The sequence below is a fragment of the Pseudonaja textilis genome, chromosome 1, assembly GCF_049901715.1.
Source record: "Pseudonaja textilis isolate UNSWEBS1 chromosome 1, rPseTex1.2, whole genome shotgun sequence".
Lineage (NCBI taxonomy): Eukaryota > Metazoa > Chordata > Lepidosauria > Squamata > Elapidae > Pseudonaja > Pseudonaja textilis.
The window spans coordinates 51,347,120-51,363,475 of record NC_141990.1 but is presented as its reverse complement, the minus strand read 5'-3'; the positions used below and the strand labels follow the sequence as shown (position 1 = coordinate 51,363,475).

The following is a 16,356-nucleotide window of genomic DNA, read 5'->3' as shown; positions in this document are numbered from 1 at the left end:
TTCCATTCACCTCCAGAACAGTGTGTACAGGCCCAGAAAGAAAGGCCTAGCACACCCAGAAGTTTTCTTGCATAGGGTCAATCCAGACATACCTCATCAACTGCAGGAGGAAGGTGGCCAAAGGTCAGCAGGGCCTGCAGAGCACAAGGGCACAGGATGGCTGGGGCTTTGTACTTTGGCCCCTGGTGGCTGGCCACAGCTTGAGGCAGCACCCCCAACAGCAGGGGATGAAGTAGAGTGGGGCAGTGGTGATTAGCTGGGACTGCTGAAGGCCCCAGGCATACTTCAGCCCCATCACTGCTGACAAGAAATGCTGCTGTGCAGAGTGGTCAAAACAGCACAGATGGTAGGGAGATGGGTGGGGCAGTTTAAGAGCAAGCAGTCCTTTGCCTTACCAAAGCTCAGGGCTGGGAGGGACTGACCTGGAAATGACTTTGATCAGGGTGATTGGTAGCTAGTGGAATTCAATTAATATCAAAAGGATTGCTGGTGCTAAGTGATATGGTCACATAATGTCAATTTTACAACTATGTTGCTTAGCAATTGAAATTCTAGTCCAATTACTGGCATTAACTGAGGACTACCTATACTGTAGAGGCAGGATAACACAATGGCAGAGAAGTTGGCATTTCTTAATTCCAAGCAATTATTCCATTTTATTGGTTAAAAATGTCACTGGCTCAAATGACAGACCAAAAATCATTTTTTTAAAAAAGATGAGAAACTATTGGTATTAGGTAATTAGTGAAAATAAATATGTCATTACACTGCAAATAAGTGAAACAGATTGCATAAGTTTTATTGCACTGCAAATAAGCATTAGCTAAGATTTACTGCAGATTTGTTACATGATAAAGTTAACATTTCTAACTTATATTCAAGTTACACCGCTAGATTTTTTTTTAAAAAAAACCTTTTCCTGAAAAAGCTCAAAATTAGGAATTTATTTGAACAGTAGAGAGAAAAGAAAAAAGAAAATTTGATCCGAGAGCTTATGAACTATCTTTTGTTTGAATAGTAAAAACATGGAAAAGCAAATATAGTATTACATAAAAAGTTACAGCTAATATATTGAAATTGTTTGGTAGTTGCTTTGTTTTTTTTCAATAGTCTCTCCTTTAGCAGCTTCACAATAAGTACAAAATGTATAATAAGCCCTTTAAAAACATGTTCCATGTTTATTCCCAAGAAAACTTTTCACCATTTTTTTCATTGCTTTCTCATATAGTAGTGAAGCACAACCACTGTGGAAGAGAAGGGAAAAAAAAGCAATAAGCATCCTTAAACAATAAGCAATAAGCATCCTTAAACAAATCTATGGCAAGCGGATAAAATTTATCTGAATTATGTCTTTTTTCAAAAATAAAATTCTTTGTAGAAAAAGGCTTGAGTCAACGAAGCAAATTTAACGCTTACAAATTCTGGACAAATTTGATTAGCACTGCTTTACAGGAAGAATTAAGTACTTTTCTGCCTGGATTTATAGACAATATAGCAGTAAGAAAATCTCTACGTTTCATAAACGCCCCAAATCCTACACATGAATTCCTCTGATTTATACTTACAAGTGCTGATATTTTGCAGATTGTTAATTTTATATCATAGGTTAGCAATCTCATAATGTTTTCTTCCTGGCTAGACTAGAACGACAGATGGGCTTGAAGTTTTAAACATAAAGAGGATGCTAGGTTGCATCCCTTGCTAAGTAACATCATAGTGTTAGTTTCTTAATCTATGAAAACTCTGAACATGGCTTGGAAGGGAGCCTGAGTACATTTTTTGACTGAGCAGTAACTTTCTGGTACAAAATGTTTGAGGAATGCAGCTAATAGCTACACAATTAAGTTGCTCTCCAGCTGATTTATACTATCTGTTTCATTCTTTGTCATTACTCTTTTGTGTTCAAATAGAATACATATCTTGATGCTACATAATGAATTATAGCATTTTTTAAAAATCTGCAGTGTTCAGGGTAATGATATGTGCTGTGTTATGCATATTTTCAAATTAAATTAAGACTGCACAAGATATATCCATGCTATCTAATGCTGTCCTTCCTTCTCCAAGTCTGCTAAAATGCTGCATTGTCTCTGGTGCACTTATGAACAAGACAAATAGCAGCCACTAAAACTTATTCATGGTTCCGCTTTTAGGGCTGCAGAGGGGTTGGGGGGGCTTCTATATCTGCCAAAACATTCTTTTTATCAACTATGTGAAATATTAATGAACAAGTTTGATTTATGGAGGATTTATGTAGTCCAGAATTATTTTTATACACACAATGAGTTGTATATTAATATTTCCTTAATATAATTAATTAAAAGCTGTAAGCATTATCTGTTTATGGAGTCTGTGTAGGCAAGCACAGAAAAAAACGAGTTTCTCCTACTACAAGGCTTAATTATGGCAGTCTGCTCTCCTGAGGCATAGCCTGTCATATGTCAGCCACAGCTGCATGGAAACTGCTATCTTTCCTGCTCTGTGTTTTTAGTCTCTGGAAACTTTAATGAGCAAATAAAGAAAGGCTGCACATCTATCAACTAGATGTTTAGTTAATAGAAGATTTCCAGTGACTGGTATATAAACAAGGTCATTTTAAACTAGCAAACACAAAAAGGAGCTTTTCCTCCAAAGTGACTTTGTTCCATTAGATTTTGACAGGCTTGTTAACTTACAGTGACAAGATCCATCTGTATTGTTCCTGTTTTCTCAGTATCCAGTTTCTTAAATATCTCTACAAGGGGATAAAAAACCCGAGTTCAATTAATAAAGTTCATCAGTTTCTCCCAGGAAAGAAAAAAGCAGCAAAAGCTATTTCATCAAGAGAAACAAGGGAGAAAATTACTATCCTTAGCCATTAGACCTGCCCCTAAAAGTCTGTAATTTAAATGAAGACGTGTAATTATGGGAATGTAAAGCATTGTTCCCTTTCATAAATAATTACAGCCTCTTAGTTAAAGCTAGGAAGTCAGTTTATTTATTTTCACAAAGTGCCCTTTATATTTTAAGAATTGCGCATAATCCACACAAGCACTTTATTGCTACAAATCTTATTGCAAGGAAGCCGTTCATATTGCCTATCTGGAATTCAGTAAAAGTTAAAAACTAAACAAAAGCATTATTTTAAGATCACCAGCCTAAATTAAAGATACTCACTGAACAAAGTCTCCAGTCGAATCAAGCACCTAACAAAGTTATCAAAATCAATAATCAGCTGCTCATCAGCAAAACGGGCCACAATGACTTGATGCAATTGGCAATCCAACTTAAATCCTGAAATACAAGTAAAAGTCTAATTGCTACAGATGCATCCTTGGTGCAGCTGAATACAAAGCAAGAAGGAGCTGCTTGTAAAAGGCTTTAAAACATTTTAATATATTAAAATAAACATTCTGATCACATAAGGAGAAGCTTCGATATTGCTACAAACCTTACCCAAGTGTTGGAATTGGTTTTTCCAGCCTTACCCAATTAGGTGTCCTCCAATTGTGTGGATTATGCTTCCTGTCATTCTTAGAAAGGGCACCCGCTGGCCTGGTGGGAAGTATGGAACGGGTGGGATTCTACCGGTTCTGTCCAGCTCTGTAGAACCGGTAGCTCTGAAGAGCAGCAGACATAGAACGGGTTCTATGTCTGCTACTGTTGTGGCCCACCCGCCCGGGCTCTTACCTATCCTTTATTTCCTGCTTTTTCAACCTCAGCTGCTTTGTGGGGCACACCTGTGGTTGAAATAGCAGGAAAAAAGGGCTTTTCCAACCACTGTGCACCCACACGCACCGCTGCTCAGCTGTCCGGGTAGCTCAGCAGGTCGTAAATTGCTCTCACGCAACTCGCAACAGAACCAGTAGTTATACCAGTCGGATCCCATCCCTGGTGTGGAAGTGATAAAAGAACAATCTGGAGGATATCCGGTTGGGGAAAACTGGGCTACGTTATTCTATCTATGACGTATTGCAACTTTTCAGGACCACATCTGGAAGCAGCTATGATGAGGGAGCCTATAATGTATTGGGCCTTAATCATTAGTCTTTGGTGATCTCTTCTTTTGATCAAAAAGTACCTGCTTCCTCCAAGGCTTTCCGCATCTCATAGGAGTTCATGGTGCCAGAACGATCTACATCCATTTCCCGATAAATTTTCTACAAAATATAGGAAAAAAGGACATTTTTTCCCTATTCAATATACTGCATTATCTAATGGAAAAGAATCATATACAGACAGTTCTTTTTATTTCTTCATTATTCATGCACATTTCTTCTCTTGATAAAATTAAAATAAGTATTCTTTTTCTTCTGGAGAATTAATCTTGGGCCTTATAAGTTTGATGGAATAAGTCAGTATTTCTCAACCCTGGCAGTTTGAAGATGTGTGAACTTCAACTCCCAGAATTCCCCAGCACACAAGAACAAATGAACAAGTTGCACTTTCTCCTATAAAAGCCAAGGCTTCTTAAGTTTCATGTCTCAAAGCAACAATGCACCTTGCTTGATATCAATGACACTATTGGTACCAGGAAACCCATCCAAGCTACACAGTCTAAGTTGCAAGAGTAGATCTTAAGCAATCAAAATTACCCATATTAATTTATTTAAAGGTCCACTTTTACCTGGTATTTCTGAATCTTTGTCCAAAGTATGTGGAATTCTTTCAGCCCTAGTTTACCACTTCCATCAGCCTGCTTTGGTTAAAGAAATTTCCAATTTAAACAGAAAAAAAATATATCCAAATTTCTCTCACTGTAGGAGCTTTCTTTGGCTATATTTCTCCCACATCAATCTACAGAGCAGAATCTTAGTTCTTCCAAGGTTCCTTTGCTACCTTCTACAAAACTCTTGCTAGTTTTGTAGAAAAAAAACCTATTCTTGTACATGGGATAGACACCTGTTCTTTTTATGTAACCTTTTTGGTACTTTCTATATTTGAGGGGTTGGGCAACTTTGGAGGAGATAGGAGTGGACGGTACAAAGTGGATAAGGATAAGTTAGGGTGCTTTTTGTATTTGTACATTGGCATTTTTTAATTTTGTATTGTATTTTTGCATCAAGATTTGAACTATTTTTTACAACAGTCATTATGAAAATTCATTTTCCCCAATAGGCTTTTTTTTTTAACCAGAAACTGGAAGTTAATGCCAGAAACCTGCAACAAATTGTAAATTACAATCATATAACTGTGGGAGGTTGCAAATGATCTAGTTGTCTTATATTATTGTTTCACTGCATGTTTACCCAACACTATGTATATTCATAATGTTACAAAATGTCAATGATTTAAAAAATCCTTCTCCAAGGAGCATTAATCTAACATTTCATATTGTAGAAGAACAGGGAGGAGAAAAGACAATTATAATATGGTAAAAATGCAAGAAAAAGAATTTGTATGAATTTATACTCAGAAAAGAAAAATTAAGTCAGCTTTTCCTAACTTGATACTTCCAGATTTGTTGAGACTGCAAATTCAAGAATTTCCAACAAGGACAGCCAAATCCTGCATAAATAAATAAGCCTGGTTGTTAAGAAGGCTTATACATTAGTTTCGGGAAGATGTTCCAAATACGTCATGAAGCAAGTGGAGTTATCAAAGGTTTTTGGGTAGCTGAGGTAAAATTGTACGACTTAAAAACCGCAGGATGGGGTGTGTGGGAGAACAGTATAATGGAATTCCAGAAAGAACTTTGATTTTATTAGATATGCCAAATTTGGGCTTCAAAAGTCCAGACTACTAATAGATGGTGGCATCTATTTCTGTATTTCGTTACTGCCATCTAGTGATACACTTTTTAGCCTAGGTAGAATTTGCATGATTTAAGCTTTTATATGTGGTATAGGCAAAAATATTGTTTGCACATGTGAATAAAGGCAGAGGTATAGTAACTAATTACAGCCTTCTTTGTTTATGAACATACAAAGAATGAATGAAGATCATATGCCTGTTCCATATAGCTTAATACTATTATTTTGTTTGTTTGGCAAGTGAGTCCCCAAGCTCTTAGCCTAAGATCCCCTTCCAGCCTTGCTACCAAATGTTTTTTTTAAATGTACATGCTAACTATAGATATGTCACCCTTCAATTTAAATACTTATTATATTTATATCCTGCCATAAACTGAACTGAATCTTGACAATTAAACATGGAACATCCTGCTACTGCGTATGCCTTCTTCAGACAGACCCTATTTGGTAAAATAAAGCAACTATGATCGGCACCAAAGGTGGTATTCAGCCGTTTCTGAACAGTTCTGGAGAATCGGTAGCGGAAATTTTGTGTAGTTCGGAGAACTGGCAAATGCCACCTCTGACCGTCCCTGCCCCCATCTATTCTCTGCCTCCCGAGTCCCAGCTGATCGGCTGGGTCTTCTTTTGTTGCCCTGCACAGGAGAAGGGAGCTGGAAAACAGGTTAGTGGGGTGGGGAAGGAATGGAAATTTTGCAGTATCCTTCTCCTGCCACGCCCACCAAGCCATGCCCACAGAACCGGTAATAAAAAATTTTGAATCCCATCATTCATCAGCATGTTCTCATCCATTTACCCAAGAGATGAGATATAGCATACTTCTATTAAATACAGAAGAATTTAACTTCTGTAAGGATTTCCTTAACTGAAACACTCAAAAGGCGCACTATAAACTGTTGACCATTCTCTTACCAGGTTCATCTTCAGCAAAGTGCTTTAATGACCACCCTTAATTCTGCTGCCCCCACTTTTCCCTACTAGAATCTTAAACAGAAAATGTACAGCATACACTGAAGGATACATCTAATAGATCAACCATGATTTTGCAAGTTTCAATACTAAAACCGTCGGATTTAATATCTTGACCTGCAAAGAAAAACAGCACATTTGTTACACATAGAAATATTTTCCTAAGCCTTTAAATTTTTTTGCTACTCCTGCAATTATTCTATTCATCTAGTTCTATTTCATTTTTTAAAAGCTAATTTTAAGCACTGATAACTTCCCTCCCTTACCCACACGGCAGGTTCTATTGGTCTTTTATTGCACTAATAAATTAACAGCCATTAAAAATAAGGCTTTTTCAAGCCCCAAATCATCTCCTTTGTTTGCAAATTTTAAAAGATTTTCTTTCATAAAGTTTAATGGCTGTACTTTATTAACTGTATTGCTTTTGTCTACATGTGATGTTTTGTTTTCAAACTGGCTAAATTACATTTTAATGAGGCTATAACTTTAATGAATTATTTTATCTTTTCTTACAATATTTTATTACTGGAGCGTTTTAATATTTGTATCATTACCACTGAAGGCTTTGGTCTCAGAAAGGTGGTTTTTAATATATGAGTAAACAATTCAATTAATAGCAAAGAAAAAAATTAATGAAGTTGCCACACCAAGAGAAGGAATGTTTTAACAATATCACTTAAAATGCCTGAAAAAAAGCTTTTGCCTAACAACCATAAAATGTCAGATGATCTCCTTCTAAGGAGTACTTCATAATCAGTAACATGACTGAGAAATTCTAAAGTCTACTATTATCTGGGCTGGTGGCGGGGAGGACAATGATAAGATGGCAGCAAAAAGTATCTTGCACTCTACTCTTGTATTTAATGATTATCCAGATGTTTGCTTTTTAGATATGATAAACCTAAGAAGTCTCATTTCTGATTTTCATGTCTTATAACTATGAGCCAAAAAAGTCAAATACTCAGCAAAAAGGGCAGGCGCAGCTATAATTACTTCTGTGTGAAGCTGTACAAAGGACAATTAGACATATGAGGCTCAAATAGCAGGAAGTCTGACAATCATCCAGTATTAAAATCAAAGGGAAAAAGAAATGCTTTGATTTATTGAATCAAATCCCATGGACATACAGAACTTTGGATATGCTTTAGTGCTTCAAATAAATGTTGAGTTTGTATATCCAGAAGGAACCAACGGGGCATTGTTGTTCAGTAGCCAAGTTATGCCCAACTTTTAGTGACCCCATGGAGCATAGCATGCCAGGCCCCCCATCCTCCATTTTCTCCATGAGTCTGTCCAAATTCATGCCCACTGTGTTGATGATACTATCTAACTATTTCATCCTCTGCAGTCCCATTCTTTTTTTGTCTTCAATATTTCCCAACATCAGGGTCTTTTCCAATGAGTCCTCTCTTCTCATTTGGTGGCCAAAGTATTTGAGCTTCAGCTTCAGTAACTGTCCTTCCAGAGAACAGTCAGGGTTGATTTCCTTAAAATTGACTGATTTGATCTCCTTGCAGTCCAAGGACTCTCAAGAGTCCTCTTCAACACCACAATTTGAAAGCTTCAATTATTCAGCACTTAGCCTTCCTTATGGCCCAGCTCTCACAGCCATACATTATTACTGGGAAAACCATGCATAGCCTGTCCAATTTATTTAGCTGGCTTCCTATGAAGATTAAATGTCTTCATAATTGACTCCTTTTTTCCTCTCACAGAATTGATCCAAGGGCATAGGAATTGGATTATCTAATCAGTCCCACAGTTCACATTTTGGGATGCTCTGGATCTCCTTTGCTCTTAAGTATCTAAGGAGAAAATGTTTCTGACCTTGTGAACCCGTTCATGATCACTAACAGCATGTTTACAAACTAATTTTTCTCCAGCTTATTCACACACCCCCCAACAAATTCTGGGGTTTCAGTCCAATACAGGGGTTAATAAGAATTACAGCATAGACTCTGTGGAGAACACTCAGGCAGAAAAAAATAAAGCAAGGAAGGGAAGAAGAAACTACTTACGTTTTGCTAAGATTTTTTTCAGAATATTACATAGTTCAAAGGCTGAGATCTCAGCATCCTGGAAAAGGGTGAGATAAAGATAGCATTAAGAACACGTGAGTTAAATATTGTTTCTGAAATGAATTAAATTATTTTTTTATCAAGCTGTATTCTGCAGTGGTATTTTAGAATCTTACTTCAGCCAGATGGCCCAGACAACTGTGTATTTTTCCCAATGGAACATTCATTTACTTACCTCTCCAGCTAATTGTTTAAATAATTTCTTAAAATTGGGTTCAATTTCTTCTTCAGTAAGTTCTTTCTAGGAGAGAAAAGAATTGCCAAGGAAAGTGAAAGAAAATTTTAAAAGCTTCTGCTTATTGAAGTTGCTATTTCATAAAGAAGAAAATGTGCCCTAAATGTATTTAGCACATCTTTCATTTTGCCTCTGAGCATGCCTGTCCTTTAACATTGCGGTTTCTATGTCCTCTTGAAAGTTGAAAGTTTTATAAGTAATCTTTCACAGTGTAATACTGCAGAATTAGCTTTTATAAGCCAGAGACTAATGTGGAGTGTTTTTGGTCTTCTTCCCCATGAATCAAATGTTTTTCTGAATCCATCAACATCTATCAGAAGCAAGTGTTTCTGCAGTTTGACCAATGTTTAGAGGTACAACAAATTTGAACACAAAATGTTCACAAAGCTGCCCATCCCATCTGATATACTGATATGCCAAATATACTGAGATATAAGTCGACAAGACAAGAGATGTAAGACAACTTTCAGAATTCCCAGCCAGTATGACTAACTGGGAATCCTGGCTTATGCAGCTTGACTACAGTTAAAACAAGTATTCATATTAGCTAACATACCTCTTCAATATTGGCCTCAATTTCATCATCAACAACTCTACAAATAAACATAGTTAGATAAGTTAACACAAAAAAGATTATGATTCACTTTCAGATAGGAAGAGGAACACAACTGGGGCAGGATGAAGCTATGAATGCACCAAGCCATCTGTGGAAAAGTATTTTGAAAACTATCCACAGAAAAGGCACATACTTGTAACACTGACATTTTTGGTTATCTAAACAATCACACAGAAAAATCCTAAAACAACTAAAAAAAATAAGATGACAAAATAGAGAAAGAAACGAATGGATGAATATTCTTATGCACAGCCATGTTATGTGTAGCCACACATAACATGGACACAAGCATTTGTATACAGAAGACGTTACAGAATCTAGTGTTCAGAAATGATTACAAAAACAAAAGCATCTCTTAAACCTGGAGAACAGAGAAAGCACTAGAAAAAAGTTCAGTGTAACGGTCAGGCCTTCAAGACTCTATGTTGTACCCAGTCAAATTTATGGACTCTGTTTTTTGGCTTGGTCTACTTCAAAAGGCTAGAGTATACTCCAGAGGTGCCCTCAAATGTTGGATGCCAAGTCCCAAAAGTTGAACTAGTGAGACTGACCACCTTCCCATCTCCTCCTTGGCTTCCCAGGATGCTTTCTATTACTTTTGCCTTTTTCAGAGCAAGTGGACCTGAGAAAATGCATCACTGAATTATCGCCATGTCATATTTGACTACTTCTAGGATCTCTGTTAGACCAATAACATTGGAATACAGATCAAACTCAATGCTAATATTTTTTTCTCAAGAATGGTAGCTTCTATACTTTTGAAGCTAAAAAAATAAAACATACTAAAATATGGAAATGTATGTAAAATATAACGTTAAATAAAATTTGGCAAAACAAAGAGCATTGTGAACATTGATGGGGATCCAGGCTTCAAGTAAATAGAAAATATTATTAAAAATAGAAAAGGAAGTCCAACATTTCTAGTTATGAAAGAAATAATCAAACGACAGCAGAAGATGGTATGTTTTCTAATTTTGAAATACCTTCCTTCCAGAAATGCATCAAGTGCCCATTTCATTGGCATTTTGGCACCTGTTTTTATATCTAGGCATTATTGAGTATTCAATGTCTGTTATATTGAACATAGCTGTACCTGATGTTGCTTGTGGATTAATTTCTTTGTCTCTTAACAGGCCTTTAATTAATTTTATGATATTTTACTACTTGTGATATCATTCTTACTCATTCAGGGATTTTCATGAAGGGGAAGGACAAAATAATGCTTAGCATTTAAAAATATATATATTTCAATGAGAAGAAAGGCAGAGGGGTTATTTCACTTCAAAGATATAGTGGATCTTGATTCATTTTTTTTTACTTTGTTTTTCTCATCGTTATCAGCAATCTTCATCAGTTTTACATTCGAGATCTCTGGTGATATTCCCCTAGTCTCCGATTCACAACCAATATAAAAACAAGATAACGTAAGAAATTATAAAAAGTCTGAGCCCTATGGAAGTAAAGTTAAATATAGGCTCATTGTTAGCTTTACGGCTATGGTTCATTTCTGACACTGGCCTCAAGAATAGTTATCTTTCCTTTTAGCTTCCCCTATAGACCTTCAGCTATGGCTTTCAATACGTCTGCTCTGTTCTCTTATTTCTCAGTATTTTCATATTCATGGATTCCACTGATATAAAAGACAGATTAGTATGACGTACTGTGAGTCAGCTTTTTTTTCGGAGAAAACCCTAAGGCAGAAGTCCCCACTCTTGTTGGGTTCAAAGGTGGATGGCACAATAATATACTCTCCTGGGGGAAGCTTAAATCGATTTAACACCTCCCGAAGATTGATGAATGTGTTGGATCGTTCCCTTGCTCGGTTTGTGAGAAAGTAGTTTTTGTTCAGATGGACCTTCTTTTGGGCAGATGACTTCATGAAAGGAAAGGACAAAACAGAAATTATTATTCTTAAACCACCAGATTCCTATTCAGATGACTGTGTTAGTAGAGCAATGTAACATTAGCACATCAGAAGATGAAGCTACTGTAGCATGAAAGCTACGTTCTGTTAATTTGCGTGACAGGAAGGTTCTCCAGAATATCTACATCTATAAAAATTCAAAAGCCAAGATAGCAGTCTCCATGGCTCTGTCTGTGGGAAAAATTGCGATGGCAGTAAATTTACAGAGACTCCCACAAGTGCATTACAAAGCAAAACTAGTGTTTTAAATGCCTGCTTCTTACTTTAACCACAGATAGCTTTTCAAAACAATGCACAGGTTTTCAAAAATGAAAAGCCTCAACAACACCCCCCCCCAAACAATAGGCATTTGTCCAGTTTGAATTTCTGTTATGGATAATTGTTTACAAAAGATTATGAAGAACAATTTTTTAATTAAAACAGTACATTCAATTCCATAGCTTGAACACTGAAGGATCCCCCTTTTAGTACAATGTTTAGTTAAAAATATCTGCAAATATTTGTAAATTTTTCTGTTTGACAAAAAAAATATATATCACATACCTGTTCAGGCACCTGTGGAAAAGCAAAAAGAAAAACAAATCATACACTTTTTATTAATAATACTGAACAATGATCCTTCCCAGGAAATAGCTTCTTAGCCACTTCTCTAACCTTATGCAATAGCCTCCTTGTAGAATTAAGATAGCTCTCAATCTCTAAAAGTTACTTCAGATAGAACTCTTCCACACAGCATTTGGTGACTAATTACTTCTCGCCATTTCTAAATTTCAACTGAACTGTTGTATTTTTATTGTCTAATACTGATTACAATTTTGATTGTAATTATACTCAACATAGACATTTTTATTGGTTGTGAGGTCTTTTTTTACTAAATAACAATAAACTGGTCTATTTACTGATCTGGAGGCATACAGTTTGAATAAAGAAAGGAATTCAAACTCAAATTTTACTAGAACAGTTTATTTATTTCTTACTGGGTTCTATTCTATAGGGATCCCTAAATCCTTTGAGCCCACAAATGCATTTGGAATTTTGAAAAATACTATCATAAAAAGCAGAGTTATGATTGATTGCAAAGAATAAAATGAAGAAAATAAATAAAAAATGACTGTGAGAGATGTAAGTCCAAAATATCTAATGAAGCATAACATGCATTGATTTTACACAGGCAAAAATATAAAAGATTGAGTCTAAGAAAAGATGGATTCATCCCAAATTCTAGAATGTCCAAACTCATATAAGATTTTTCCCCTTTCTGTTTCCCAGATCTCTGTTACTCTGTATCTCACATGCATGCAAGCCTCCAACCCTTGATTTATTACTCCACTCTATTTTCTTCTTCCTCCTCTCCATAATTCTCCCCATCAGCAGAAAAAGCCAGACATAGTTAAGCCATACTCTGCTCAATGAAAGGAACTGGCCCAAGATGAGGTTTCAGAGAAAAAGTAACCCACCTAATCTCATTTGTGTTAGCTCCTGTGAGATTTCCCAAGTAGCAATCTGGCTCTCAGAATAGAAAAGATTCTCCACCCTTGTATAAATCATCATTTCATGTTTAATGAACATTTATGGTTAAAAAAAAAAGAGGTGCCATTTAATTCACTTGTGAGGATTACATGTATCTTTCATATCTTTATTGTTGCAATTCATTTATAAAATATTCCTGAATGTGTCAGTTCTGTAGTTAGAAAGAAGTGATCCATTATCTTTATTTCAAGATTTGGTTTAACAGGAAAAAAGAAAAAGAAAGCCTGCCTCATAGATTGCAAAGCCAATCGTGTGCATATCCTCTCCCATCTTCCTCTGCTTCCGACGGTGTTTCTGAATCAAACCAACCAAGAAGGTACAACCTCTTTCTGGGTCATCTGGATCCTCATCTTCTTCCTCAAGTTTAATCAAATATTGTGGGTTCATCCAAAATGTATCTGAATAAAAGAAAGGAGGCCCAGGCTATACTGATTTTCATAAGAAATTGTGGCTTGGAAAGATGCAGTTCTACATATTTTAGATTGGTGTGCCCATTTTAAGAGTGTTTATAAAAGTATACCTACAAGCAAGCTTTAGAATGATTTTCTCCCAAATCAGGGATGTGGTATCTTCTTTTAAACCATTAAATTACAATGGAAGTTGTAAATGGAAGTCATGTTTAGTAGTGGATTATAAATAAATATTGACTGATTGAATAGAAGTAATTATACACTAATTCCTGTAAATCCCAGCACTTGTTTTCTTTTTTTACAAAACAATCTCAGCAACCTGTGCCCATATGTGATATCACATTAGAACTACTCACAATTAGGGAGGGATTTATTGCACTCATTCTGGGCCTGTCATGATTTCAAACAATAGTTAGGCAACCACTTGTAAGTCAAAGATTACCTGTGGGCAATTCTATTCTTCATGGATTATTAGGAAGATACTACAGAACAGATATGGATATGAAGGCAAGCAGAGGCTGAAAAATGACTTACCAGGATAATTTCGGCATCCACCAGCCGTGGAACCTTTTCTCCAGTTTCCATCCATCAAGTTCAACTTCCATTTTTTATACTTGTCAGTGGCCAGAGTGTCTGGAGTCAAATTACAGATCTCAAGACGAGAGTAATGCCTCAAGAAATCACTAAATGACATCCTGTGGAATAATGCCATAAATATCATACTTAGAAAAGGCATTTCAGACAAGCTTTTTCCCTTCTGCTATAGCAGCTTCAACAATAATTGGTCACTGTGACAGAAGCCTCCTTGACAAGTTAACTTGTCACAGCGTCATGACTCAGGATATGTCAGATTTCGATTCTCATATTACTTTTAATTCACATTGACTGCAAATTCTAAGAGCTGAAATCCAAAGTTATCAAGAGGGCCAAAGATTGAGGAAAACTAAACTACTGTTTAGTAGTATTTCTTTCACAAAATTTCTTCTATATATTCTGATCCTTTATGGTCCCTAAATAGCGATATGGACCAGAACTTAATATGCTTATTTCCATCTGTCTAATATATACTTGTTACAGTTTGATGAAATTTAGCAATATGACAACTAATTTAAGCATTACAGATTATATACTGTCCTTCTTTCCCAATTCCCAGGAAGTCACCAGCCATACCAAAATTCTCCATCTTCCTGCTGTTGGGTCAATCTCTCTCTCACTTTTGGATCAATACCATTCCAGTTTGGACACCTAAATATAGGAAACCAACATTATTTGAAGTTTTAGACTCAGAATTATGGATAGTGATGGTATTATCTTGGAGGGCCTCAACAACTTGGCTCAAGAAAATCCAATCTCATAATGTTTGCATTTGCTGGAACAGTCTGTTTCTACCCCAAGGTACATATTCACCCCTTTCAACCTGTGAGAGGTAGCCAGAGTGGAGTGTCAACTTGTCCTGGCCAATTCACCATGGCCAATTCACTGCAGGACAACTCACTATGTTCAACTCATTGTAGGACAACCTACTGTGGGACAATTCAACAATACAATTTAATTCTTTAAAATAATTTAAAAATTATTTTAATGTTTGTCATTCACATTTTATTTTGTCCCTCCTTTGGCATCCTTTCTTTAATGATTCTATTTGATTATTTCTTCGATATTAGTGTAGGTCTTGTCCTAAAGCAAGTTGGCCACAGTGAGTAGGCCACGATGAGTTGGCTGCAGCAAGTTGGCCATGGCAAGTTGGCTGTGGCAAGTTCACTGCAGCGAGTTGTTGTTGACCTGGGCCAGGGATACCTCAGACAACAGCCATTTTTACAAGAAGCAATGGTGCTTATTTTATTATCTTTAGAAAAGCCACCACAGACAGACTTATCTAATATTTTTCAGTCCTCAATGCAGTCAGAGGAGGATGAAAAATTAAATCATTAGAGAAAGGAATTTTCCAGACCTTTCTATTTTTGGATGATATTGGTGATGAGGGAGATTAATTTCATGCAAAATAACTCAGGGATACTTTACTTAAAGATTGCTCTCAGTAACAGCTGACTGGGTTTTCAGGACATATTAGCTCCACATATGCCCAGTTAGGTTTATCAGAGGAACAATTTTGGATGATCATAATGGTCATTATATATTTTTTGTTTTGTTTTGAAAGATATAACTAAAATTGACTTGTTAAATTAATCTTAGAGATCAGTAACAAGACATGTGCAAATAAACCTGAAATATTATGCATGCAGTAAAATGCACATGTCTGTAGTACAGTTCTAGAAGTATATTATTCACAATCTGGAAAAATACAAAAGCTATATATAATAGCTAATACATAAAAGGCTTAGAAATAAAACAGAAAAGGAAGCTATAGAAAAGATGTGTATTTAGCAGTAAAAAAGGTGCATATTGTCCAAAGGAGAACAGGAAGCATTTAATTCACCCACTTTTCTGAAAACGAGAATTTTAAATTACATGTCAATGGCTTGAAAAAAAAACCTTAGCTACATAGGGAAATAGAAATAGGAAGCTATCATAGGGCCATCTTGGAACACTAACAAGAAAAGCTAAAAATAAAAGTTAAATTAAAGTTTTTAACTTTTGTTTAATAATGTTTTTGAGTCAGTAAGAGAGTAATTTGTCCACAATGGAAAAGTTAGATGGGATGTCCTTCTATTTGGCAATCTTGCCTTGAGATTTCAACTGATTATTTAAAGTGAATAACATTAATCTGAAAATGGAAAAAACACCATGCTTGAAAACTGACCTGACAGAGGTTATTTCTGTAAAAACAACCTAGGGATTTATTAAAGAATACTGTTTCCCTCAGTCTAGTGAACTGTAGACAGTACATCTAGTAAAGACCAG

The 16,356-nt window shown here is 35.9% G+C and overlaps 1 protein-coding gene across 1 annotated transcript in view; it reads right to left on the bottom strand.

The window, feature by feature from the left end:
* Positions 1 to 774: 774 nt before the first annotated feature.
* The window catches only part of LOC113433240 (calpain-2 catalytic subunit), a 40,682-nt gene continuing 25,100 nt past the window's right edge, over positions 775 to 16,356 (bottom strand). Inside the window, exons 8-21 of the mRNA XM_026695692.2 lie at positions 14,665 to 14,739; positions 14,029 to 14,189; positions 13,313 to 13,482; positions 12,098 to 12,109; positions 11,292 to 11,503; positions 9,571 to 9,607; positions 8,955 to 9,020; positions 8,720 to 8,777; positions 6,754 to 6,818; positions 4,607 to 4,675; positions 4,061 to 4,139; positions 3,157 to 3,273; positions 2,676 to 2,734; positions 775 to 1,244 (exon numbers count right to left, since the gene is read on the bottom strand). Of these exons, the coding sequence (XP_026551477.1) occupies positions 1,221 to 1,244; positions 2,676 to 2,734; positions 3,157 to 3,273; positions 4,061 to 4,139; positions 4,607 to 4,675; positions 6,754 to 6,818; positions 8,720 to 8,777; positions 8,955 to 9,020; positions 9,571 to 9,607; positions 11,292 to 11,503; positions 12,098 to 12,109; positions 13,313 to 13,482; positions 14,029 to 14,189; positions 14,665 to 14,739 (1,204 nt within the window). The 3' untranslated portion in view covers positions 775 to 1,220. The remainder of the gene's footprint in view (positions 1,245 to 2,675; positions 2,735 to 3,156; positions 3,274 to 4,060; positions 4,140 to 4,606; positions 4,676 to 6,753; positions 6,819 to 8,719; positions 8,778 to 8,954; positions 9,021 to 9,570; positions 9,608 to 11,291; positions 11,504 to 12,097; positions 12,110 to 13,312; positions 13,483 to 14,028; positions 14,190 to 14,664; positions 14,740 to 16,356) is intronic.